The 27,445-nt window shown below is 37.5% G+C and overlaps 2 protein-coding genes across 6 annotated transcripts; one reads left to right on the top strand and one right to left on the bottom strand.

The window, feature by feature from the left end:
* Positions 1 to 12,733: 12,733 nt before the first annotated feature.
* LOC104090218 (protein SPA1-RELATED 2) lies at positions 12,734 to 22,810 on the top strand. Of its 4 annotated transcripts, none has more exons than XM_070182855.1 (8): positions 12,734 to 12,872; positions 14,876 to 16,365; positions 16,954 to 17,111; positions 17,443 to 18,271; positions 19,619 to 19,765; positions 20,507 to 20,824; positions 20,977 to 21,036; positions 21,889 to 22,810. In XM_070182855.1, exons 2-8 carry the CDS (start codon positions 14,920 to 14,922, stop codon positions 22,078 to 22,080), a joined length of 3,150 nt encoding a protein of 1,049 aa, XP_070038956.1. In that variant the 5' UTR covers positions 12,734 to 12,872; positions 14,876 to 14,919; the 3' UTR covers positions 22,081 to 22,810. The 4 variants fall into 4 exon arrangements, with proteins under 4 accessions (XP_070038956.1, XP_070038955.1, XP_070038958.1 ...); XM_070182854.1 differs by having other exon boundaries at positions 12,736 to 12,872; positions 14,889 to 16,365; XM_070182856.1 differs by having other exon boundaries at positions 12,739 to 12,872; positions 14,899 to 16,365.
* An 84-nt stretch (positions 22,811 to 22,894) lies between these two features.
* LOC104094126 (uncharacterized) lies at positions 22,895 to 27,208 on the bottom strand. Of its 2 annotated transcripts, XM_070182858.1 has the most exons (4): positions 26,738 to 27,208; positions 23,669 to 26,304; positions 23,239 to 23,559; positions 22,895 to 23,130 (listed from the first exon to the last, which is right to left on the bottom strand). In XM_070182858.1, the coding sequence occupies exons 2-3, from the start codon at positions 26,301 to 26,303 to the stop codon at positions 23,288 to 23,290; spliced, it is 2,907 nt and encodes a 968-aa protein (XP_070038959.1). In that variant the 5' UTR covers position 26,304; positions 26,738 to 27,208; the 3' UTR covers positions 22,895 to 23,130; positions 23,239 to 23,287. The 2 variants fall into 2 exon arrangements, with proteins under 2 accessions (XP_070038959.1, XP_009598286.1); XM_009599991.4 differs by having other exon boundaries at positions 22,895 to 23,559.
* Between the last annotated feature and the right edge of the window lie 237 nt (positions 27,209 to 27,445).

The raw sequence follows: 27,445 nt of genomic DNA, 5'->3' as shown, positions 1-27,445 counted from the left end.
TACCTGAATTGTAAATACAGATAATCTTCACTAACTGGGTACCTCGTATCCTTCTTCACCTAGCTTCTTTTACTTGTTGAAACTTATATCTACCTTGTGATTCTCTAGTTGCTTTTTACCATAGGGGTAGATAGATATTCATGTCTTAGGGCTCCTTATCAAGAGGCTCACACATCGTAGTACACACATATATATACTGAAGGCCTTACATTTACTCATCATAAGCATGACGCAAAATCGAGTTCCTCTGACTCAACACTTCCATAGCTACATTCAATCTCTTACCAACTCTCTTTCTAGATGTAGATGTCGTTGTATAACGAATAAAATAGAACTTAGGAGTTTGAAGTTCTTACAACTGAGCTCTACCACACGATCTAGAGTAAGAAGAAAGAGTGACAGTCCTAAATGCCCTGTAGCCTCCTGCTTATAAATGTGGTGCACAACACACCCATAAACAAGACTCTATTAGACACGGCTTGTAGACACTCTAGGACAGAACTGCTCTGATACCACTTCTGTCATGACCCAAACCGATGGGCTGCGACGGGCACCCGGTACCTTACTCAACTGAGTACCAATGTAACGTATCTTTTATATCATACTATCATAGGTAATTGAGCCGGAGAGGTTGTCGTGAGATAAGTAGAATAAAACATGAGGAAATACTCAATATAGGGTGACCCAACTTGATATACTAACTTATACATATGACGTACTGCCCTATAAGGCCATACTAGTATCTGTATACATGACATCTGTCTACAAGTCTCTAAGAGTACATAAATATCATAAAGGTTGGGACAGAGCCCTTCCATACCAAACAATACATATTCAAATCATACTGACCAAATAGGCAACTCTGTAGCAAGTGAAGTGCACAAACACCTTCTGCTGAGCTGATAGCCTACTAAGAGAACTCTCAACCTGTCTATCGGGACCTGCGGGCATGAAATGCAGCGTCCCCAGGTAAAAGGGACGTCAGTACAAATAAAGTACCGAGTATGTAAGGAATGACAGTAGTATATAAAAGACATGAAAGAAACATGGAGTAAAGAACTCAACCTGAAATTCTGAATAGCTCTGTGAATCATGAAAATTCATAATGTCATGCATGTGCATATAAATATCATACCATGCATAGGTATATGCGTTCATAACATCATCAAGCCTCTGAGGGCATCTCATCATATCATCTCAGCCACTGTGGGCAAAATCATCAACGTATAGCAGCTGATCAGGTAGTGGTGCGTATATAACGCCATAACCTTTTTTCCATATCCCATATACCTTTTCCCATATCCAATATACATATAATATACGCATATATAACACCTTCTGGTCATGGGTCAATGTACATGTATAAATGCATGAAATGCATAAGAAATACGTTAATAAGATTTCTCGAATATCATAAAATCAATATGCCTTTAGGACAAACTTTATCAAATACGTATTTTTCTGAGACCCATGACTAGAGGATATAATAATAATTCATATAAGGAATCAAGAATATATGCACCCCTAGTATTTCTATGAATAGAGTCATTTATGAAAGTTGTGTATTTTGCTCGTTTCGTTTGTATCATTTGGATCGTGCCAAAAAGAAAGAAAGGATAGCCTTAACATACCTTAACTCCGTTGAGTCCTTAATACCTTCCAAGAAATTCTTCAAACAACTCAATTCAATCTACCACATCATAAGGAGATTCAATATCAGTGCTGAGTAAAGGATAAGTCCGCAACTTAAACTAGTAGCTCGTTTACGTAAATTTGGGCAGCATCTCCCCTGTAACTAAGCCCTCCTCCAATACCATATACTAACAACAACAAGAACAAAACAATAAAAACATGTAAGCATCATTTTTCAACCTTATCTCCATCACAATATACCACAAAATAGCCCACACACCCTAATCATTTCATACACAAAACGACAACCAAAGTAATGTCAAACAACCTAAACAGTGTAACGACGAACGACCAACCTACTACCCTACCACATGTGGCGTTTCTCCATGCCCTTTTATCCTTCAAAACTCCATATTTCAGCAGCACAATAGACAGCCCAAAAGCAACACGAAACAGCCCACAAAACAGTCCACTACAAGTCAAATAACTAGAACTCACGGCTTCCGATCACCTTCCCGTAAGTTCTAACTATTAGGAAATAAATTTATCAACATTCCTTGATATTTAAACACTTAAATACAGAAAGTACATATTTTCGTAACTATGAAGTACCTTCCAAAACTCAAACTACAAAGAAAAAGAGAGACGATATAGCAATACTTACGTCGTAGGGATCGTTTTAATGTTATCGCTTCTTGATTCTATGCCCGGGATGATAATATTATTTGAAGCTCTTGTAGAGAGCTTAAGAGTAAAGTTAGAGGTGTTATTTGGGCGATCTCTCTTGAAATATGGAGAAAGAGACGAGATGGGATGTAAAAATCCCATTTATTTAAAAGTAAAAAAGGTGCTACTTGGTACCTTATGATTGGCCCTTCTTCCAACGTTTATAACTTTTTATCTGGATATCGTATTAACGAACGGTTAAGAGTATTGGAAACTAAATTCCAAGACCTTCAATTTGGTATATAATATTTCCCAAAAAGTCCTCATATAGCATACGAAATAATTTTCTCAAAAAGCTCTGTTATAGGGCAAATCCTTAGTCGGTGTTTTCGCAACTTTAATCCAATTTTTCCCAAACTTCATATTTTCTATCCAAACATCATATATATCCATATTATGACTTGAAAATCATTTAAATCATGATTAACAAGTCTCATATTCATTACGTCACCTTGGGACGCACAGGGAGTAACACTAAGTTTCTTAGTTATCTCCGGGGGCGGTCTCTTCTTCATTGGGTTCCTCCCCCCTCTCGAACCCACTCTTGCTCCCATCATCATCATCATCAGAATCCAAGGCTTTAGCATCGACTTCGAGATCTTTAGCCCTTTTCATCTCTTCGGTGAAAACGAAACCTCGAGCATGAATCTCTTCGAGTGTCTCCCTCAGAGATTGGAATTTAGCAAGTTCAGGAACCCAATGTGCTCGAGTATTAGCGGTCTCGGCTGCCTCTCTTGCTTGTACCTGAGCATCTTCAGCATCGGCCCGATAGACGATCATGAATGCATCAACATTAGCCTTTGCTTGTTCGGCGTCAGATTTGGCCTTGGCAAGTTCGGAGGACAACCGAGCGTCGAGCTCCTCTATTTTTCTTGCTTGAACCGGGATCTTCTCCTTCATGCTTTGAAGTTGGTTTTCGGCCGATGATAATTGGGATCGAGCAGTTTCTTTTTCTGCGGCGAGACGGTCCATGCCATCTTTCCATCCCAAGGTCTCCGCCCTTATCATATCGACCTTCTCATGAAGCTTCCCAATCACCTCAAGCTTCTGCTGCAGCTATGAGATCGAAATATTAGCCACCGTTCCGGAATTGAGCCCATGGGCTTTTAAGATTATCATTACCTGCTCGGTCAGGTCGGTTTGGTCTTGATTAGCCTTGGCCAATTCAGCTCGGAGGTCCTTGATTTCTTCTTCCCTTTGCCCGAAGAGGAGTCTAAGGGCGTTCCTCTCCTCCGTGACCCGTCGGAGGTCGGCCTCGTACCGACGCAGCTCAGTTCGCGACCGAGAACATGCTTCTCGATGAACCGCTGCGGCCTAAGAAGAAAGAAGAAAGAAGAAAGAAGAAAGAAGAAAAGAAGTTTAAAAAGAATATCAAACATAAAAGTGGTATCAACGAAGGGAGTTAGAGCTTACCCGATTCAGAGCTTGTTGCATTTCACAGAAAAGGCCCGACACATCACTAGGGACAGCAACATACTCGACACCAGTAAACAAATCACAGAAGGGGTCATCCCCTTCTTGAGACCGGTTTATCTCGAGGGCCCCCAAAGCCTGGGCTTCCCGAATCGCCCCTTCGGAAAAAGCAGGGAGAGTGGGCGAGTCTCCGATTACTATTACCCCAAGCGACTCGCTTAGGGCATTCTCCTCGATTTGGAAAACATCATGACCGACCCCTTCAGATATACCCATCGTTTGTTGACTTCGGTGGTAAGCATCCCCGATCTCTAATGATTCGGGGACTCGGCCTGAATCTTTTTCCGATACCACCTCAGTTCGAGGCGGAGACACACAAACCACCATCGATCCAGCTGCCTTTGAGGCATCAATGGTTTTCTTCACTCGGGCCACCAGTACGGACCCTTCATCTTCTTCTTCCTCGTCTTTATCCCTTAGACGCCGAACTGATTCTTTGGTCAAATGGATGGTATTCTTCTACGTCTTACGAGTCGTCCCCGTCTTCGGTTTTGGATCTTCGAAAGTAAAGGCCTTTTTTCTCTTATTATCCTTCATCGATTTTGGAACAAAGGCCGAAACCTCTTCTTGGCCGGACGGGGGCCTCAGAACCGTATCTTTGCCCAGGCCTACACACAAGAAAATTGATTAAGTATATGGAAAACGCTTCATTCGAACTATCAAAGACACGAGAAAAAGGCTTACCATGATTTTTGGCCTCCCATTAGCCCTCTGACAAATCACGCCATGAGCGCTCGGCGTATGTAGAGGTCGAAGCTAGGTCCCGTACCCAGTTCTTAAGGTCAGGAACTGCACCGGGCATCCAAGGAACCGCTGCATCACAAAAGAGGATATCAGTGACAAAGAAATGAAGGAACAAAATAATAGGAGATAACAACAGAGTTACACTTATGCTTCATGTTCCACTCCTCGGGAAATGGCATCTTCTCAGCCGGTATTAGGTTCGAAGTCTTTACTCGAATGAACCTACCCATCCAACCTCGATCCTTGTCCTTGTCTATACTCGAGAACAGAACCTTGGTGGCCCGGCGCTGAAGTTTTATTAACCCGTCTCAAAAGAGGCGGGGGCTGTACAATCGAATGGGGTGGTCGAGGGTGAAATGTATCCCCTCAATATTGTTCTCGAAGAAACGGATCAAAATAACGATCCGCCAAAATAAAGGATGGATTTGGCCTAGGGTTATTCGGTATTGGCGGAAAAAATCAATGACGATAGGGTTGAGGGTACCCAGTGTGAAAGGGTAAGTATACACACTTAAAAACCCTTTCGTATAAGTAGTGATATCTTCTTCGGGAACCGGGATTATCACTTCTATTTTCTCCCAGTTATAGTGTTTCCTCAGCTGCTCGAGATGTCCCTCGGTTATCGAGCACATATACCTCGATATTGGCTCGCATCGACCGGGAACCGACGAACCTTTATCAACCTTAAAATCGGAGGTAAGGACACACGCCCCAGGAACACACTCCTCATGCCGTGGTTCCACCGGTGTTTTGTCGACGACAGGCTGTGAAGAAGAAGCTTTTTATTTTTGAGGAACGATTTTAGATGTTTTTTCCATTTTTGATTTAGAGATGGAAAATATAAGGAGATGACAAAGATGTGGTGTTTAGAAGAAAGATTTTGCAGTGAAAATCATAGAAGAAAGATTTTGCAGTGAAAAATCACAAATTTACAGATAAATCTCAGAAGATGCAAGAAAGAACTTTATAAAATTTGGAGATTGGAGATGCAAAAGTGATAAATGGTAAAGAAAGGGGCTATTTATAGATTGAGCAACGTCGGTTCAGTATCAACAGTGACCGACCGTCGTCTGACACACATTAAATGCCTTGGTAAACTAAACCGACGGGACATCTATCATGTACGTCATGGTCGAACTCGATACAAACGTAAGTGTACATCCAATCGAGCCGTTGGGAAATCATATCGTTTCTTTCCGCATCCTTCCTGAGAAACGAGGGGACTATCTGTATATGGTCAAAATGTTTTCGACCTTCGTACGATTGGTCAAAGATGGGAACTTAATGGATCGAAGAGCGTCTTCATAATATCGAGATGAGGTCTGAAGCCAGGTTACCGAGCTTCGAGTTTCAAGGACCGATCAAATACCGAGCTCGAAGTCATTATCTAGCTCGAGTTAATATCGGCCTCTGAATTTGGAGATCAATCAATATCAAGTCCGATCAAGATCGAGCTCATAGACAAGAGCCGTTACAGCCGCACTAAGGGAGAGAAACTCGGAGGGAATTAGGGAAAAACTAATTTATCATGGGTTCTCCACTATGTATTTTTAATTATATCTAAAATAGGATCACCCCACTATAAAAGGGATGGCTATATTTCTGTAAAAAGAATCAAGTTTGGCATACATTGTAACTCAGATATCATACACTCCCATATTGAAGAATTATCCTTTTTTAGTTTCATAGATTGATTCATCTTGCTTAATCCATAAATCATCCTCTTTTCAACTTTGCTTATTTTTCATGCTTTATAGTCAATATTCGATATTTCTATTTACTTTTACGATTTGTGTCAAGTTATACCATATACCCTTAGAACTACGTACAAATTCAACTCTATCCGTTTTTCAGGTAAACATAATTGGACATCAAGTGGTTGAGATTGGCTTCAATATTTTGCGTGTGCTTATTTTGTTCATAAAACACATATTTCTGAATGCCAAAGCTTTTAAATATTACTAGTACGAAATTTTTGGTAATGGACTAATTATAAATTTTCTTTAAATTTTTGAGTGTGAACTAGTCTGACACTACCCATTTATATTTTTAAAAATGAGTTTCAACTTTTATAAGAAGATTTCTTAAGTTAAAACAAGGGTTGAAAATTGTTGGGATGGACACATAAGTCATTAACTTAACATATTAGGACTTACATTTTTTCCTTTGATGCGTAAAAAGCAGTATATGTTTACTTTTATACAATGTATAAGTTATTATAAAATAAAGATTATAAATTAAAGACAAGTATAAAGAGAAACTAATATATTATTCAACTTCAAACTGATATACATAATGAACTGAAATCTACTCTATTTATAGAAGGAAGGAAGTTGTTGTGTAAGCTGCTACTACAAGCTGTTGTGTAAGTTACTTGTAAGCTACTATTGTACCAGATATAGATAATCTTCTACCAGGGGTAATATTTATCCATAACGGAGTACCGAAAAGATAAGCTTATTGTACCAGATTTAGATAATCTTCTACCAGGAATAATATTTATCCTTAACGGAGTACCGAAAGGATAATCTTCTTTAAGAGGCTTATTTTCAATAGAGTACTAAATAGATAAACATATTTACAGCGGAGTCCCATATGGATCAGGAAGCTTATTTACAACGGAGTATTAAATGAACATACATAATATAATATATTTATAACACTCCCCCTTGGATGTTCATTAAAAGATAATGTGCCTCATTAAAATCTTACTAGGAAAAATCCCGTGGGAAAAAGTTCCTAGTAAAGAAAAAAGAGTACACATATTTAGTAATACGCATAACTAGTAGTCTCATTAAAAACCTTATAAGGAAAAACTTGTACCTTAGTAAAGAAAAAAGAGTATAGCGCGTATTTTACTCCCCCTGAAAAAAACCTTATTTCAAATATTTGAGTCTCCGCATTCCAATCTTGTATACCATCTTCTCAAAAATTGAAGTTGGCAAAGATTTAGTGAATAAATGTGCCGGATTGTCACTTGAACGGATTTGTTGCACATCAATGTTATCATTTTTCTGAAGATCATGTGTGTAGAATAATTTTGGTGAAATGTGCTTTGTTCTATCTCCTTTTATAAATCCTCCCATTAATTGGGCTATGCATGCAATATTGTCTTTGTATAAAATTGTGGATCTTTTATCATATTTCAAACCATATTTTCCTTGAATAAAATGAATCACTTATCTCAACCATACGCATTCCCTACTTGCTTCATGAATAGCTATTATCTCAGCATGATTTGAAGAAGTAGAAACAATAGATTGCTTTGTAGAGCGCCATGATATGACATTGCCTCCACATGTAAACACGTACCCGGTTTGAGATCGAGCTTTATGTGGATCAGATAAATAACCTGTATCTGCATAACCAACAAGATTTGCACTACCTTTGTTTGAATAAAATAAACTCATACCAAAAGTTTCCTTTAAATATCGCAATATATGCTTAATCTCGTTCCAATGTTTCCGTGTAGGAGAAGAGCTATATATTGCTAGTAAATTAACAGAAAATATTATGTCAAGCCTTGTAGCATTAGCAAGATACATAAGTGCACCAATTGCACTAAGATGAGGTATTTCGGGACCAAGGAGTTCCTCATCCTCTTTTGGAGGTCGGAACAGATCCTTATTCACTTCAAGTGTTCGAACAACCATTGGTTTACTCAATGGGTGTGCTTTGTCCATGTAAAAACGTTTTAAGACCCTTTCTATATAGGAAGATTGATGGATAAAGATCCCGTATGCTAAATGTTCAATTTGCAGACCAAGACAAAGTTTTGTCTTTCCAAGATTTTTCATCTCAAATTCTTTCTTAAGATATTCAATTACCTTTTGGAACTCTTCTGGAGTTGCAACAAGATTTATGTCATCAACATAAACAAAAAGTATAACAAATTCTGATGCATTTTTCTTTATAAAAATACATAGACAAATAACATCATTTATGTAACCATCTTTCAACAAATATTCACTAAGACGATTATACCATATGCGCCCAGATTATTTTAAATCGTACAAAGATCTTTGTAATATGATTGAATACATTTTTCGAGATTTTAAATTTACTTCAGGCATTTTAAATCCTTCAGGGATTTTCATATAAATTTCATTATCAAGTGAACCGTACAGATAAGCTGTCACTACATCCATTATATGTATTTCAAGCTTTTCATGTAGTACTAAACTGATGAGATATCGAAATGTTATGGCATCCATAACTGGTGAATATGTTTCATTAAAATCTACTCCAGGTCGTTGTGAGAATCCTTGTGTGACAAGGCGGGCTTTGTATCTTTCAATTTCATTTTTATCATTCTTTTTCCGCACAAAAACCCATTTATGACCAACTGGTTTTTATACCAGCAGGTGTTTGGACTACTGGTCCAAAGACCTCTCTTTTAGCAAGTGCGTTCAATTCTGATTGAATTGCCTCTTGCTATTTTGGCTAATCAGATCTTTGTTGACATTCTTCAACAGATCGGGGTTCAAGATCCTCACCATCTTGCATAATGTTAAGTGAAACATTATATGAAAACATATTATCCACCACTATTTTATATCTATTTAAATTAATCTCATCACTAGTATAACTTATTAAAAGCTTCTCACTCACTTGAGTCTCGGGTTCATTGATTTCTTCAGGAATCTCAGAACTAATCAGATCTTGGGTCTCTTCAGGAGATCCCTTCATAGTATCGTTTTGATCATTTGTTGATTTTCTTTTTCGAGGATTTTGATCCTTAGAACTCAAAGGCCTACCACGCTTCAGGCATGCTTTAGGTTCACTAGCTCTCATGCTAGTAGATGGTCCTGCTGGGACATCAATTCGGATAGGCACATTCTCTGCAGGGATATGTGACTTAGTTATCCTTTTCAAATCAGTAAACACGTTTGGCATTTGATTTTCTATATTTTGTAAATGGATGATTTTCTGGACCTCCTGATTACATATAGGGGTACGTTGATCAAAATGAAATAATGATGAAACTTTTCACACAATTTCTCTTTTGATTTCCTTTTTATCTCTTCCTAATTGTGGAAAATTTGTTTCATCATTATTGATCCAGGATGGCCCAAACGGCCATGCCAAAGCACAAAAATATTTGAATCAGTAAACTTCTGGTTTACGATAGAGTTTGTTTCAACTGTACTAATCTTTGAATAGTATAAGCTATAAGATAAAGTCGGTAACTTTTCTACAATGCACTTCTGGCCAGAAATATTCTTTGTAATACAAATATATTCCACATTCATTTCATCTATCGTCTCAACATGATACCCATTTTTGCGGATATCTATAAAACTCAACAAGTTTCTTCGGGACTTGGAGGAGAATAATGCATTGTCTATAATAAGTTTTGTTCCCTTAGACAGAAATATAACTGCTCTTCCGGAGCCTTCAATCAAACTTATATTACCAGAAATTGTTGAATTTGCTTTTTTCTTATGCAAATAAGAAAAGTATTTCTGATCTTTGAATATGGCATGAGTTGTTCCACTATCAATTATACAAATATCTTCATGATTGGTTTTTGATCCAAACATAATTTGAGGATTATCTATATTCTTCAAAATGACATAAACAAAATATATTACAATAACTATCATTATCAAAACGTAACTTTTATTTATGTACAACAATTACATAAACATACTATCTACTACAAACAACAAAAATTAAAATATTTACATTTCTACAGATTCATCACTGATCACATGACTTGTTTCTCCTTTCGGGAGTGCAAAGTAATCAGTTACATCTAAATGCATGAAGTCTAAATTATCTTCAGAAATAAAATTTGCTTCAGCATTTTTCTCTGTCTTATTCAGGGAGGCTTGATAAAGTTCAACCAGGTGCTTTTGGCGTACGACAAGTACGTGACCAATGCCCTTTTCCTCCACATCTGTAACATGCATTTTTTGCTTGCACCGCTTCATGCTTTTGTTCTTTCCTTTTCCACTGCTGATGGTGAGGAGGGTTCTTTGGTGCATTATTATTACCAAGATTAGAGTTTTTTCCCCGATCACGGCCATGACCACGACTGGGGCCACGACCTCTTCCACGCTTAGCTTGGTGGAAGTTCGTCTCATTCACTTCAGGGAATGGACAAGAACGGGTAGGTCGGTTTTCATGATTTTTCATTAATAGCCCATTATGTTGCTCGGCTATAAGAAGATGTGAGATAAGTTCATAGTATTTTTTGAATCCCATTTCTAGATATTGATGCTGCAGGAGCATATTCGAGGTATAAAAAATGGTAAAAGTTTTCTCCAACATATCATGATCAGTAATATTATCATCACATAATTTCAATTGAAAAATAATTCTGAATATAGCAAAACTATACTCACTGATATATTTAAAATCTTGTAGCCTTAAATGAGTTCAATCATATCGTACATGTGGAAGAACGACCATCTTCAGGTGGTCATATCTATCTTTCAAATTATTCCACAGTATGACTGGATCTTTATCAGTAAGATATTTCATTTTTAAGCCCTCATCAAGGTGATGACGTAAGAATATCATTGCTTTGGCACCATAAGAATATCATTGCTTTGTCACAGTCTTGGTTTGATGCCTGATTTTTTTCCTTGATGGTGTTTGCCAGACCCATCGCATCAAGATGAATTTCAGCATCAAGCACCCAAGACATGTAGCTTTTGCCCGATATATCCAAGGCTACAAATTCAAGTTTAGAAAGATTTGACATTATTTAAAAAAAAAATTCGTACCTCTGATACTTTCAAAGTGTTTGCTCGAGATGGCAGAGTCTCGTGCTGATAATGTGTTATAAAATAAAGACTATAAAGTAAAGACAAGTATAGAGAGAAACTGATATAATATTCAACTTCAAACTGATGTACATAATAAATTGAAATCTCCTCTATTTATAGAATAAAGGAAGTTGATGTGTAAGTTGCTACTGCAAGCTGATGTGTAAGCTGCTACTGCAAGTTGATGTGTAAGCTGTTACTGCAAGCTGCTTGTAAGCTGCTACTGCAAGCTGATGTGTAAGCTGCTACTGCAAGTTGATGTGTAAGCTGCTATTGCAAGCTGCTACTGCAAGCTGTTGTGTAAGCTGCTATTGTACCAGATATAGATAATCTTATATCGAGGGTAATATTTATCCATAACGGAGTACCAAAAGGATAAGCTTATTGTACCATATATAAATAATCTTCTACCGGGGTAATATTTATCCATAATGGAGTACCGAAAGGATAAGCTTCTTCAGGAGACTTATTTCCAATAAAGTACTAAATAGATAAACATATTTCAGGAAGTTTATTTACAATGGAGTACTAAATGAACATCCATAATATAATATATTTATAACATAAGTTTATAATTTTTATTTTTTAAATCTATTACATGTAATGCTAAAAAAGCATCATTTTTTTCAAAACTAAAGTAAGAGTCAATTAATAAGTTGGTTATAACTAGTTAGATTATACTCGTTATCTAAAAATCCTTATATTGTCATCGTATATAAATTAAATAAAAATTATGAGTACAATTAATATCCGGTGCACGAAGCATTTTGCGTTCACACATGGTCCGGGAATGGCCGCACCCAAAGGAGGTGATGTAGACAGCCTATTCTGATGCAAACATCAGCGACTGATTTTACGCCTCGAGCTCGTGACCTATGAGTCACACATAGACAAATTTACCATTGCTCCAACTTTGCAAAAACATTACATCATACTCCCTCTGTTTCAATTTATGTGAACCCATTTGACTGAGCACGAAATTTAAGAAAAGAGTGAAGACTTTTAAACTTGTGGTGTGAAATGAGTCAGATATATTTTGTGCGGCTATAAATCATTGAATAAAAATAAATTGTTTCTAAATAAGTAAATGATTCATTCTTTTTTGTATGGAATAAAAATGAAATAAGTTCACATAAATTGAAACAAATAGAGTATTATATATTTTAAGTAATCTAACATATTATATATTTTACTCGTGAGCATATAACTCAATCTTAAACATATAAAACTCAATCTTAAACATATAAAACATTTAATTAGTGGTTAGTAATTATTGAGAGTAAAAAATTGAAAGCAACCAATAAGATGCAGGAGATACTTATGTCATTTCAGGTAATGTCCGGTAAGTCTATCCCTCTTTCCCTTCTCTCTCTCTTTCACACAATCTTTATAAACAAAACAAGCTCCCTTTTAAGCCCTTTCTTTTTTTTCCATGGCTCACAAAATCCACCACTTCTTTTTAATCTTAGCTTCGTACTCTCTCTGCTCACTGTCGATTCTCCGTTTCGCCGTCGCAAATTCGTAAGTTTTAATGCAAATTTATTTCAACTAATTATTCGTTTTATTACTTCAATTGAGTACCGTAAAGTGAATGCATGTGTTGTGAATTGAATTGTTCGCACTTCATTGTTTTGTCGCAGCGGAAAAGAAATTTGAGAAAAAAAATTGAATTTTGCTCTTTGTTGTTAACTAGCTAACCTAAATTTGCCTTAAAAGGGAAGTTTTTTTAAGTTTCGAAATGAATGAATTGTTTCGCCGTCACAAGTTTGTAAGTTTTTAGTGCTAATTATTTCAATTGATTCATTCGTTTTAGCACTTCAATTTCATTTTTATAGTTTTTTTTTGTTGAATACCCGTAAAATGAATGCATGTGTTGTGTATTGAACTGTTTGTAGTTAATTTGTTTTGTGGCGGTGGAAAAGAAAATTAGAAAAGAAAAAAAATTGAATTTTGCTCTTTGTTGTTAATTAGCTAACCTAATATGCCTTAGAAGGAAATTTGTTTTAGTAGTATTAGAGTGGATGAGATGTTTATGTGTGGTGGAATGGATATAGAGGGTTTATAGGGTAAAATCCTACTAATTTTGGATAAGGATTAGTTGATTGATACAGTGTTAATAAGCTACTCGGCTATTTTGGGTGTTGAGGTATTGGATAAGCTTGCTAATATGACAATAGTTTTGCTGATATAAAGTGTTTATACAATTTTCTCTGTTGTTGATGTGGAGTGTATGCTTAATAGAAAAACTAAGAATTAGGGTGTTCGGGGTCAATTCCCAGCTTAAATTTGTGGGTTGGGTGCATGTCATGGGTTTGAAACCTGTCGTAGACAAAAGCCTGGTATTTAAGTGGAGAAGTGTAGAGGGATGAGCCCATTATCCACCGAGCTTCAAACTGTGTGCCACAGGTTCTCAAAGATTTCTCGGTTATCAAAAAAATCCGCTTAGATGTGCTCGTTGCTTGTTATTCTTGATCAGCGTGATGAAATTGATTTAATAATTTCTTTATGTTGGCTTAATGGAAAGGCTTTGGGCTTAGTTTCCTACTCAACTTTTGACAAAGAAATATAGAAGTGTAACTTGCTAATGGAAATCCTGAACTAGCTTTTAGAAGAATTGGAAAAGAAACTAAAGTTTGTATAGGTAATGGGTTGTGTTGTTAACGTGGAGAAAAATGTCCAATTACAAACTAGAGAAACATAAATAAACAAATAATACTAAAGCAGATACCCTGATTTAACAATGCCCTCAAATTTCATTCCAATTCTACTAGCAACACCCTAAAAACATACCGCTACTCTGTGACTTGTAGAATCAAGGAAGCGTATTCTCTGACACGGAATTATTTGGGGCCCACTAGTAGCTCTATTTGCCGCTGCAACTCTATGAGTCTCCTTTTTGCGTATGGTAACAATCTTGCCTACCACTTATGCGTTTTAGATTCTCGATGAAAAAAGTCAGGAAAAGGTTTCTTTTGGGTTGCCATTTTAAAAGTCACCCTTCGAATTTCACATCATATGTGTGCTCATTTGATTGCACGACTCTCAACATATGCTTCAGTTTTTGATAAAATGGAAATAATGCATCATTTTAAGGTGGTCTATTTGGTGGATAAGTGATGTTTCTTGGGGGAAGCAATCTGATGATGCACATGTAATCTCATGATCAATAATTTGACCAAAACTTGATCTGGTGTAGCGCCACAATGCCACTGGTCCAGCGATTGTTTTAATGATCTGCAGTTTAGTGGGGCAGTCAGGGGATGGGTTCTGGCAGGGGGTGTAGGTCTTCTGGTAGCGGTTTCTGTTAGTGGTTTCCTTCTGTCTTTTCGTCTAAAAGAAGCTTCTCTGAAAAATCTGATCCATATTGGACTAAAGTATAACGGCATACATGTAATCACCTTTTGACAAACAAAAGAAAAAGGAAAATATTTTTGCAGTCTTATTCTAATTTTACCTTTTGTCTTGAGTTATCATTAATTCACTATTTTATTATATGATGCAAGTATTTTCTGTTCCTTGACAAGGTCTGATTTGCAGCTTTATTTAGATTAAACTAGAACATATTGACATGATGGAAGAAACTGTTGATGAAGCTATTTGTGATGAGGTGAATGGACTGGATGCCTTTGATGGTAGACAACTTCGAAGTAAGGAGAGTGACTATACTTTGAGGTCCGGAAATTCCAATATGCTGCAATCACATGAAGTGGTCACACTTAGTGAAGGTGATCATTACCAAAATACTGCCAATTTGTTTACAGATATCCTCGATGGTAAGAATCTGGACAGAATTGGATCTTCAGAACATGCAAGTGCTAGCCCTCGTTGTATGAATGATGCTGGGGTCATGGTTGAAGAATTGACTCTGAGAAACTACAATGGGAAAAACTTGGCTGTTGTTGATACCTTGGGCAATAAAGAAATAATGCAGGTTAGGCCAAACCAGTGGTTTTATAAGCTAGCAGGTGGATCTGCATGCGGAAGCTCACATGGGGAAGAGGGAGACACATTATTTACCGGACTTCTGAATCAGAATCAGAAAAAATTGAATGAAATTCGTAATCTAGACGGAGAAAATTTGCAGAATAATGGTGATAAAGCTGTTTCGAACAATTTATTACCCTCTTCTGAGGGTATCCGGACGAAGATTTTTTCTAAGTCGGGTTTTTCTGAGTATATTGTGAAAAGCACATTAAAAGGCAAAGGAATCATATGCAAAAAGCAGTTACCCCGAGTATCTGCTAGTGAGTCTCAAGGCCAGATTTATCCGCAGTGTCCTAATGCTTCTTCCACCATTGCAAGTGTGGATGCATTTGTTTCACCTTGTCAGGGTATCTCTGAAATGGGCTGCAGTGTTAATCCCAATGTCTATCAAGATGGGATAGGTTTAAGAGAACGGCTGAAAGCTGGGGGAAATAAATTGAACAAAGCTGAAGGCTTGTATATTTTCAAACAAGTTCTGGATTTGGTGGATTTTGCTCACTCTCAAGGAATTATCTTACAAGACTTGCGTCCATCTTCCTTTAAATTGTTGCACTCAAACCAAGTTGTATATATTGGAGCATCTGTACGCACTCAGTTCACTGAAAATGTGATTGATCGAGGTGTTCCTCAGGTGGAGCATAATCAGAAAGAGAGGAGTTCATCTGGAAAAAGCATTTCTTCCTTGATCGATCCTTGTGTAAAGAAGCAAAAACTTAGTGAAGACACCCACGTGAAAAGGAAGTGGCCTCAATACCCCTTCATTACAGGCCATAAATCTGCTTGCACAAACACTAAATTAAATGCTGCACAAGGCTATGGAGATGAGTCAAATGAAGAGGATTGCCTCAAGACAGAACTTAACAACTCGAACAAGTTTAGATTGCCTCAACTATCCATTATGCCAAAACCATTGCTGACTTCCATGAGCTTTAATTTGGAGAAGAAGTGGTATACCAGTCCTGAGCAGTTCAGTGAGGGTGGCTGCACATTTTCATCAAACATCTACTGCCTGGGGGTTCTTCTCTTTGAGGTTTGAGAATAACCTTCTAGTCAAAATCTATTCTTTTTCTTGTCTCATTCCTGCAGGAAGTTCAATCACCTAGGCATGAGTTGTAGCACTCTAATCGCAATGACGTTCATTCTTGATTCATCACCTCTTCTAGAGCTGGTGGTTTTCACTATTCCGTTGTCATTTGTTAGAAGTCCTACTAGTGCAGTAAATGCTTGGGAAGTTAGGTAAGAGTATGATGTGGGTCATGTGATGTCAAGTCTTGAGCGAGGTAGTTAGCTCATTTCTAGCTTAAGTAGTGGATAAGGCGGATCACATATAAGTTTCATTAGCTAGGATGTGTAAGAATCTAGAATTTGTCTAGTAATTTCTCTAACAAGGTCTAGGGTATATCTTGCTTTCTCTAAGATAAGTTTACAATCATCCTTAGTATTTGTATATCTAGCAGAATATGCATCTATAACATCCATATGTGCCCTTAGTTCTGTGTAGGCTCTCTACTTTTGCTCAGTGAAGCAAGCAAATTACTGTTTTCCACCTTTTAAGTGGTATCTTAGAGCACTAAGTTGATACTGTATTGCAGTTACTAATATAGGTTTTTTCTTTCAGTTGCTTAGCTCATTTGACTGTGAAAGGTCTCATGCAGCTGCACTGCTGGATCTTCGCCATAGGATTCTTCCCTCTTGTTTCCTGTCAGAACATCCCAAAGAAGCTGGATTTTGTCTTTGGTTGCTTCATCCAGAACCTTCAGCACGTCCAACAACAAGGTGGTCAAAATTTCTGCCTCTGTTTGTTTTCTCTTGGCTCTTTAACTGAGAATATGTGTGAACACCTATGGAGAAATGAGCTGCAAGCTAATGATTGCTGGCTTCTCTTGACCTTTGTGTTTACATTCTCTTGTCCCTAATTTAAGGAGTTTTAATGAAGTGCTGCTATGTATCAAAACTTCCTTGCTCACTTAAAATTTGTGATTTTCTAAATGTGAATCGTTAACATATAGTTATGAGTGTACTGAAACCTCCTGGTTTCTTTTTCAGTCTTCTTTTTTCATTAGCATTTTCACTGTACTTAAGTTATCTCATTATTGGTCTGGAACAGGGAAATTTTACAGTCTGAAGTTATTGGTGGTATTAAAGAATTACCTGGAGATGTATCACTGTCGTCTATTCACGAAGAGGAATCTGAGTCAGAGTTGTTGTTGTACTTCCTCATGTCACTGAAAGATCAAAAGCAGAAGGATGCCTCAAAGCTAGTGGAAGAAGTCAAATGTTTAGAAGCAGATGTCCAAGAGGTTCAGAGGCGCCAAAGCAGCAAAGCCCCTTGTTCGTCCTCACACCAGAAATCTCTTGTTTTGTGGGATAGCAGGTTTGTTCGGAAAGGAGTATCAAGTTCGGATGTGTATCCGAAGCTTCCACCTGATTGTGAGAATGAAACTAGATTGATCAAGAATATCAGGCAGCTTGAAAGTGCTTACTTCTCTACGCGATCCAATATTCAGCCTTCTGATGACGTTGCCATGGTCCGCAGAACTGAAGAAATCTTTAATAATCAGGAGAACTTTGTCTCAACAGGAAATGATAATGAGAAGTATAGACCCACAGATCGGGTTGGGGATTTTTTTGATGGCTTATGCAAGTATGCTCGGTATAGCAAGTTCAGAGTAAGGGGAATATTAAGAAATGCAGATCTGAATAACTCTGCAAATGTCATATGCTCTCTAAGCTTCGACAGGGATGAGGAATATTTAGCTGCTGGTGGGGTATCGAAGAAAATTAAAGTATTTGAGTATCATGCCCTCTTTAATGATTCTGTTGACATTCATTACCCAGTTATCGAGATGTCAAACAAATCTAAGCTCAGCTGCATTTGCTGGAACAGCTATATCAGGAACTATCTGGCTACCACTGACTATGATGGTGCTGTTAAGGTGTGTATTTTATTTTAGTTTTCTTCCAGTGGCATTGGTAGAGCTGGAGCATTGCGTTATGTTATGCTGAACCTGTCCCCTGCTCATATTTATTGCTTATGGTGACTAGTTATCTGATTTATATTCTAACATGGCCCTCCAAGCTCAATTTGCATTATCACATTTATGGAGTCTTATGTTCATTGCACATCTTTCACTTAATGTGGGTTGCACTGTAGCATGAGAGAGCTTGGACTTATCTGCTGTGCTCTATGTCAAGGCATCTTTTTTTTCCCTCTTATCCTAGCAATCTAGAAGCTTGTAAACATGTCCTGGCGATACTTTGAGTCTGTGAATGTTGTACCTTGTTCCAGAGGATAAATTGACCCATCCACTGGAAATATATTTGTTTCAACTGAGAGAGGGTTGGCTATGATCCTTATTCTGATGTGCAAAGAGATAATTGTTCTGAAGCGTACAATTGATAATGGTAGATGGGAGTTATTTCCTCATGAGCAAGATTTACTAGCATTTATCCCTCTTACCAGGGAACAAAAAGCATTAAGTTTTGATCCCTTGTTATCTGAACTTGGGTTTTATGGTTCAAATGGTGGAGGACATGAATTTTCAGAGAGACAGAGGATGTAGAGACCCTTGGAAGACGAGAGCAGTGACTTTGGAAGTGTTGGATTAATGTAGTTGATTAAGGTGAAGCTAGGACTTTTGGCAGGTCTCACGAGGCCTCTAAATGATGAGTCTGCAATTGCCCATGTACTCTAGGTTAAGTTACTAATTCTAAGATGGGACCTGGGTAGGCACTCCATTCTTTCAGGTATAGGAATGTTACCTAAAAGTTGGGATTAACCTAGTTAAACATGTAGAGAGAAGTCTGAGAACTAAATAACCCCTAACTGATGTGGGATTGAGGGAGGTTGCTTAATCATTGGGATCTTCTAGGCTTTTGCTCTTTCAGTTTGTCTTCTGTTTCGCACATTTTCATTTTTCTGGTCTCTCTGATATTAACCATGAGCGTGCACGGTATCATGAAACTTGTCCACTCTTGAATGAATTAACTACCTCATCTTCTTTTTGCGTATCTCCTAATTTGCCTTTCGATATACTTTTTAAACAACTTAAATAAATTGTATGAGTCTTGTAAACTTTATGTCTCTTCCAGTCTGTTCTCTTTCTCTCACAATTGATTTTGCTGGTCTTGGTCTGGTATTTACTTCACCCTTATATGGCTATTATGTTTTACACAAGCTGCTTAATTTCTCGTCTTTTGCTGCTCATTAACTCTAACCTGTAAACGCTGGTGTTAAGTTCACTAGTTTTATCTGAACTTCTTGACATTGTCAATGGTTTCAGTTATGGGATGCGTCTACTGGTCAAGCTTTTTCGCATTTGACTGAGCATAACGAAAGGGCATGGTCGGTAGATTTTTCTCGTGTGGATCCCACAAAGTTAGCCAGTGGAAGTGACGATCATTTGGTGAAACTTTGGAGCATCAACGAGGCATGCTTCCCTGTTCTCCATTGTACCTCCATGTTATAACTGAAAAATCCCCCCCCCCCCAGGACCCTTGATTAATTTTACCTCCATCTTATTGCTGGAAAGTTGATTCTCTCATCCAGATGCCCTTGAATCTGCAAAGAAGCTTGCTATAGATGTCCTGGTCTAATTTAAGAATTAGACATGGCTTGCTTGTCCCGTTTGGGTGCATTGGCGCCAAAGATAAGGAAATAGAGATATATAAATTATCTCTGTTTGTAATCATGGAAAAGAGAAAAGTCACCTCTACTTAGTTGACTTAATCATATAATAGAGAACAACTGAATTCAAGAAAATTGAAAATGAAGCAATAAAAAGAGTTTTTGATGAAGTGAGTTGCTTGCCCCTATACAATGTCTCTATCTAGGACAAGAGTGCTAACAAACTCCAAAAAGTGTCCAGTACTAGTTACTGGGGACGATTTTGTCCAGCAATAAAGAGTAGTTAAACATTTAGCTTTAAGTGAGTGGTTTGGAGTTGAGATTCCATCAAACATCTTCTGTTTCTCTCATTGCATAGACACCAACAAATAACTGCAGGGATCATAAGCCAGATCTTTTTGATGAACTTATCAACTTTCTAAAGACTCCAACTCAAATATGCCTCTCTCAGAATCTGTGGCATGACCCATCTTATCCCAAAAATACAGTAGAACATTTTGTTCTGTTTCATAGTGCTCATTCTATCAAATTCACTTTTGTGCAGAAGAACAGCGTGTGCACGATCAGAAACAATGCAAATGTTTGCTGCGTTCAGTTTTCACCTGACTCCAGTCATTTTCTGGCTTATAGCTCTGCTGATTACAAGACTTATTGCTATGATCTTCGAAATATCTCAGCTCCTTGGTGTATATTGGCTGGCCATGAGAAAGCTGTTAGTTATGCAAAATTCTTGGATGCTGAAACGCTCATTTCTGCATCCACTGACAACAGCCTGAAGATATGGGATCTCAATAAAACCAACTCAAGTGGCTATTCAGCCGATGCTTGTGTCTTAACCCTTAAAGGGCACACCAATGAGAAGGTTTGCTATTTATAGAACATCAGTCATTTTTGCTTGTATATCTATGAAGTCCCAATTCTGAATTGCCACTTAAACTTAATGATACTATTACTGCTCTTCGCTGTCAATACCATTATTGTTGTACGAATTGACATCTTCTCTTTTATTCTCAGAACTTTGTGGGATTGTCTGTGAGCGATGGATACATAACTTGCGGGTCAGAAACAAATGAGGTAGGTTCCCTGCTCCGCGTTTTAATGAGGAATACGACAATATGAATCTCTTCTATTCCTATGACTGAAGATGGGGCCTAATAGGAAAGGAGGTTTGAGGTGTTAAGTTTGACCCATCCTGGGATATATACGGTCACATATCATTGACATTGATAATTTTCATTTGGTTGATCAAGTTATTGGATGTCCTACATTTTAGTTTCCTTAAACTGAGGTCTTACTTTTCTTCTGTTTGCAGAAGAAACACATCTGCTAGTCACTCCGACGCCTTCATTCCCTCAGAAAAATGAACATCTGTTGCACTGTTGCTGATTACAATTTCCTCATTTGAAACCATTTTTTCTTTAGAAAAGAAAAATTGTTTAACCCACTCTGTATTTTGTTAAAGGAGCATCTTTAAAAGAGATTATGAACCTTCATGCTGAGAACACAGAATATGCGAATAGTACTACTCTCTGTGTATTTATTGCACCAATTTGTTATATTATGACACGTCGTGGTAGACTATTCCTCAACTGCTTTCTTTGACCCAAAGCTACCTTTTGGTTCCTAAGCGAGGAAAGAGAAACTGTTGGAAATAACTTTTCTTGCCTTTTTGCCTATCTATTCTGGAAAGTGCAGAAAAGCAACTGAAACTTAAAAGAAATTCCCGAGTTATTTCTTGCAAAACATGTACGAAACTTGAAAGATTGGTTTGTTCTTGTTTTACAGATTCCTTTTCCTTTCAAAACAAATGCGTTCAGAAAATGATTTTTTCCCTTTATTTTTCTTACTCAAGAAATTAATTTTTCTGACAATCCAAACCAAAAAGGAGAAGACTTTTCTTATTACTGGCTTATCTCTTTCCTGCAGGTCTTCTCTTATTACAAATCTCTGCCTATGCCTATTACTTCTCACAAGTTTGGCTCGATTGATCCAATCTCTGGTAAAGAGACTGATGATGACAATGGGCAGTTTGTTTCAAGTGTTTGCTGGAGACAGAAGTCAAACATGGTTCTTGCTGCCAATTCCAGTGGCTGCATAAAACTACTAGAGATGGTTTAGATGTGGAGCAAGTGAAAGAATCGCAGCCTTCAATTGCTCCTATTTCCTCAAATGTCCTGGGAATCTTTGAGTGGATCATGCGATATGCAGCTTTATGATTCCTTGAGAAATTGGATATTTCTCCAAAAGTATAAGGTTAAACTCAGAGAAGGCACCCAAGTCTGCTAAAATTGTCTTGACAACTGTGGGGTTGTTAGATTCAAAAAGTTTAGGAAGCTGAACAGAAACTAGTAGTATGGTGGAAGGAGTCTTCATGTCGAAGCTGGAAAGGCAATGAACGCTGAAATTACTTGCTTAAGCCCAACGTAATGTAGCGTTCCCAAAGATGCAATGCGTCTGATAGGTGGAGAAGAGCCATTTCTGCCACCTAATTGACTGAATCTTGAGATATTCCCTCATAATCGATGCAAGCACAGTAGTGATATCATCCATATTTTAGAAGGCTCAGGGTGTAGCTGTCTGCGCTGTCCATCATATGAAATTGCAGTCGAGAAATTTTGTTGGTGTGTGTGATGTTCATTTGTACATCCAGATAGATACAGCCATTGTAAAAGCATGTGTTACAGGAGCAGTTTAGTTGATGATGAGTTGGTTGTACATGTCATAATTTTCTTCTTACGTAGCAATATATAGGAAATTTGTACATTGAATATCAAATGAATTTTAATACTTCGGCATTTCTTTGTGCCATATTGGGGTACAGATGACAAAAATTTGTTGTTTTTATCTCCATTGATCTAATGACATAAAATAGATAAATCCAGAGTGACATATTTATTAATATGCAGGTCGAAACTGCTTCAAGTGAAACCAATTTCATGTGAATGGAAGTCTCCAAAATATGATTGAGAAATGTGAAATACAGATTTTCTTCCTGAACTTAACAGTTGTGAATAGCTGAACAGCAATCAAAACCTGTGTAATCCAGAGAGCGCAGACCTCCAAAAAGTTAAATAATTTATATCCAACAAGTAAAAACCTAACGGATAAGCGTAATACACAAAGTTAATCCATCCTTTGCATCAAAATTTTGAGCTGCAAAGTTGTCTAGTCAAGTTTGAATTTTTTTTTAATCCCTCCCAAATTAGGAGGATCGATAGTGTTTCCACACTTCCCCTCCAGCATGACTCGAACCCAGGACCTAACGGTTGTGGGTAGAGATGCTTTGAATTGAAAATCATATGTAACATTGTCAACTCTTGTGCACTCATTGGCTGTTGCTATGAGGTTTCCTTGGTCTATGTGGGCTCATAGCTGAGGGCAAATGGCATTCTCGGTTTACTCTGGCACAACGCGAACATGGATTTAATGGTGATGCACTTGCGGACTGATATCCATATCCATTTCCATTTGAGGTGATTGCTGGTGATCTTGGAAATGAAGAAGTTTTTGGTGTTTGTGTTGGAGAAGACATTGTTGATGATTGTATTCTCTTAAATCTAGCTGGTGAAGATCTTGGCGACGAGTCCGTCAGTTTCTCTGCAAAAAGCCATTTATGTTTATGTTAAAGAGTCCAACCTAAATAGTCCTCTAACAAAAACAACAAGCAAGGTGGAATCTTTGTGAGCCAAGGGATAGAAGAACTAACCTGGTGCAGTGCTACTCTCTTTGTCCTGTAGTTTTTTATGCAGTGTAGCTTTCTTTGCTGATACCTTTGAATTGATTGGTTTGGATGCAGTTGTCTCAGAATTCTCAGATGACATTGAACTTTGATTGGCTTCTGGACTTGATAACACTTTCTTTTCTGGATTCTTGGGTTTTGTTCTTCTCGACAAAGTTTTCCTTTGTGCAGAATCACCACGAACGGGCTTGACATTGGCTGTTGACAACTGCTTCTTTTCTGGTATTTCATTACATCCTAGTTCCTGATTATCAGATGAATTCTTCTCCTCTGGAATTGCACAACTTACTAATTTCTGATCATCTGGTGCAAGCTTCTTTTCTTGAATCTCAGAACTAGTTAATATCTTATCACCTGATGAATTTTTCTTCTCTGAAATCCCAGGAGAGGCTAATTTCTGCTCGGCTGCTACACTCGATGAAAGTTTTCTCTCACCCGTTTTAGGAGACATTGCATTCTCCTGGTTTTCCAAAAACTTCAGCTTTTGGTTCTTTCTCATTGATGAAATGGTCCTCTCGGGTGTATCAATCCGCGGTGAGCGCTGATCGCCTGATTGTGTTAGTATTGCTTCCCTTTCGGGAATATCAGCAAAAATTGTCTTTTCATTAGCTACTGCCATAGGAAATTTCTCTCCTGGACTCTCAGAGCAAAGTGACATTTGATCGAACGAGAAAACTTTTCTAAGTGGTGTCTCGGAGATGACTGACCTCTGATCCAAGAATCTTGAATCTTTCCTCTCTATTATCTCAGAGCAAACTGACCTTCGATCACTTGGAGCGAAAAAAAGATCATCTATTGCAGCCATATGTTCATCATCACTCTGCATTGATGCTGTCCTGTGGCCCGAAAAACCATAATGTGATGAATCCCAGTGCTTCTCTTTAGAGTTTCCAGAAATTCTCTCTTTTTCAACAAGTCTATAAGCGAACATCTGGAAAGGAATTTGTGACACCGGGGCCAAACTAATGCTATCCTCTCCCGGGAATTTCTTTGAATAAGCAACCTCGATTTCACAATAGTCTACGAGTGGAGGAGGACATTCAGGTTGGCCATGTTCTGGATTTATGACAAGGACTTTCTTAATATAATGCAAGATTCTGCATAGAGAAGAGAAACTAGGACGAAGATTTGGATTTGTTTGCCAGCATTTTCTGGTCAAGTTTGCGAGATATTTAGGTGAAGGATATGGAAAGAGAGGTCTCTCTCCTGTTCTAATATTTCGCGCCATTTTCTCCCCTTGGAGATGTTCATCGAATGGAGCTTTCCCCGTTAAAAGTTGAAAGCATACCATCCCGTAGCTATAGACATCAGCTTTCTCTGTGTACTTGTAAGTGCATTTGCTTTCCGACTTCTCTTGTTCTGCCAAAATTTCTGGTGCATACCATATGAAAGAATCAGCAGCATTAGAATTGGCAGCCTTGTAATTACTCTTGATAGAGGCTAATCCGAAGCCTTTGACTTTTGCATGAAAATAACTATCCGCGGAGGAATTTCTTGGTTTGAGGAACACGTTAGATGGATTCAACTCTCCGTGATAGATCTTTCTCGAGTGCAGATACTCCATTCCTCTCGCAATCTGAAGCATAATATCAACTGCAATTGGGATAGGAAATGGTCCTCTTTTCCTTTGGCCGGAATGCTCTTTTATGTAAGTGGCTAAACTTTTATTCATTAGCTCCATAACAAGGTACCCTTCTTTCCTTTCTTCATCATAAAAACCACAATGATATTGCAGAATATTGGGGTGAGAAAGAGATAACACTACAGAAATTTCATCAACTAGTGGTTCAATTAGCTCCCCAAAGAAATTCCTCAAAGCAAAAGTTTCTCCTAACCAATTAATCTCCTTAACATGTCCACCCCACGATCCTAGACGCCTTTTCACATGATAATCGCTTGATCCAATCAAGATTGAACTAGGCAAGAGCATTATTTTGTTGAGTTTTTCTGATCCATCTAGTTTCTTGAGCAACAAATCTGCCAGCTTTTGCTCGTTCATCGCCAAATTTTCTGTTTTCTTTTGCCTTGTCATTTCAAGAAGATACCATTTATCTTCTTTCCAACAACTATCCAATTCACTGCATATCTCTCTAGTGACTAAGTATTGTTTCCCAAACATCCACTGAAAAAACCTAGGGTCACACATTTCACCCTCGTACTTCTTGGCGAGTGCAGTTCTTCTCTTCTGCATATCTTCCTCGTCGAATCCTGAGATTTCTGCAGCTGTCTCAATAGCCTCAATCACAACAGGGAAACAACAGAGCAAGTTATGAATATGAAACTCAACACAATCCCTATTGAGATGTAAACTTATGGCTTTCCCCCACCAATCTTTCACATCCAAACAACTTTTTATGTACATTTCGCCTTCCTTAAAGATCCTATGAAGTTCTCTCATTGGATGCTCAAGTGCTTTCCACTTTGTATTCCTCTCATTTAACCTTAAATTATGTCTGATTCCCTCGGATATTGTATCGAAAGCTTGTACATACATGATAAATAGAAGACAACATTGCTTCTGATTTATTTGAATGTCATGTTTCAATACCATTAGAGCTTTTAGACTCCCTACTACCTCACCAATCTGCCTGAATTGATCCATCCTGCAGTTTTACATGTACAAAGTTCAAGAAATCGTCTCCTGAAATAGAAAATTTTGGTATACTTAAAAATACCAACACTAGTAGAGAAGGATATTAATCATGCCATAGTACTAATTTAGCATTAAAGCAGGCAAGATTAGTAGGGGGGATGTAGCTACCCGAGTACGGATTCAACTGAACCCAGTAACTTTAATACGAGACTTAGTTATATATGTAAAAAAATCACCAAAATTCCATAAATAGCATATTTTGAACCCATAATTTTAGTTTTGTAATGGGTTCAATGGTAAAAATATTAAGATTGAATCCATCAAGTTAAAATCTTGGATCCGACTCTATTGGCAATAAGATTGCATCATATGGAGCCTCACACACAATTAATATTAATTTGAAAAATATGAAGCAAAAAAACTTATGGAATGAAAACACATACCTAACAACAAAAATAGGTAAAATTGTTAGGTATTCATGAGTTGGATTTGCACCTTGGAAAAGGGAAAATGCTAATTTCTATTAGATTGTAATGAATCCAATAGAAACTCAGCACCAGCCCATTTTTTTATCTGATCAAGGCACCACCTATCTGGTATGAAAAAGCTGGATATGATCAAATTATAACAATGTGGTATTAAGGAAACAAGCCAAGAAACTTATGAAATTTAAGGGCAACCAATCCAAAAATCGATCAAACTATGGTAACATTAAATTACCAAGGCTGATAAAATGTAGGTTGATCTAAAAATGACAAAAGAACCAGTGTATTTTAAGGTTAAATTTCTGCTAGTTTTTTCATACTATATTATTAGAAGATTGTTGGTTTCTTTTAGCATTTTTCTTGGCAACCTGAAGAAAATGGAAAGGCTGCTTCCTTTGGAATTCAGAGTTGAAATGGCCGTTGACACAATTCCGTTTCTTTTGGGGCTGATTTTTATGTTCCCACGATTTTAGTTGTCTTTCTCTTCTTCTTTTTTTTTTATAAAAAACAATCCATAGGGAGGTATTAACTAAAATTAACTCAAAGTTATCCATAAACAAGTTTTTTTAAGGATACACACACATACACACACACACTCTAATATATCGTTTGGCAAGAAAAGTAAATGAATTGTCCTCTCTATGCTTTATGTTCTTAAATTGACAT

Source organism: Nicotiana tomentosiformis, chromosome 8 (assembly GCF_000390325.3).
Source record: "Nicotiana tomentosiformis chromosome 8, ASM39032v3, whole genome shotgun sequence".
In the NCBI taxonomy this organism is placed as follows: domain Eukaryota; kingdom Viridiplantae; phylum Streptophyta; class Magnoliopsida; order Solanales; family Solanaceae; genus Nicotiana; species Nicotiana tomentosiformis.
The sequence above is the reverse complement of the archived record's forward strand: the minus strand, read 5'-3'. Positions and strand labels throughout refer to the sequence as shown.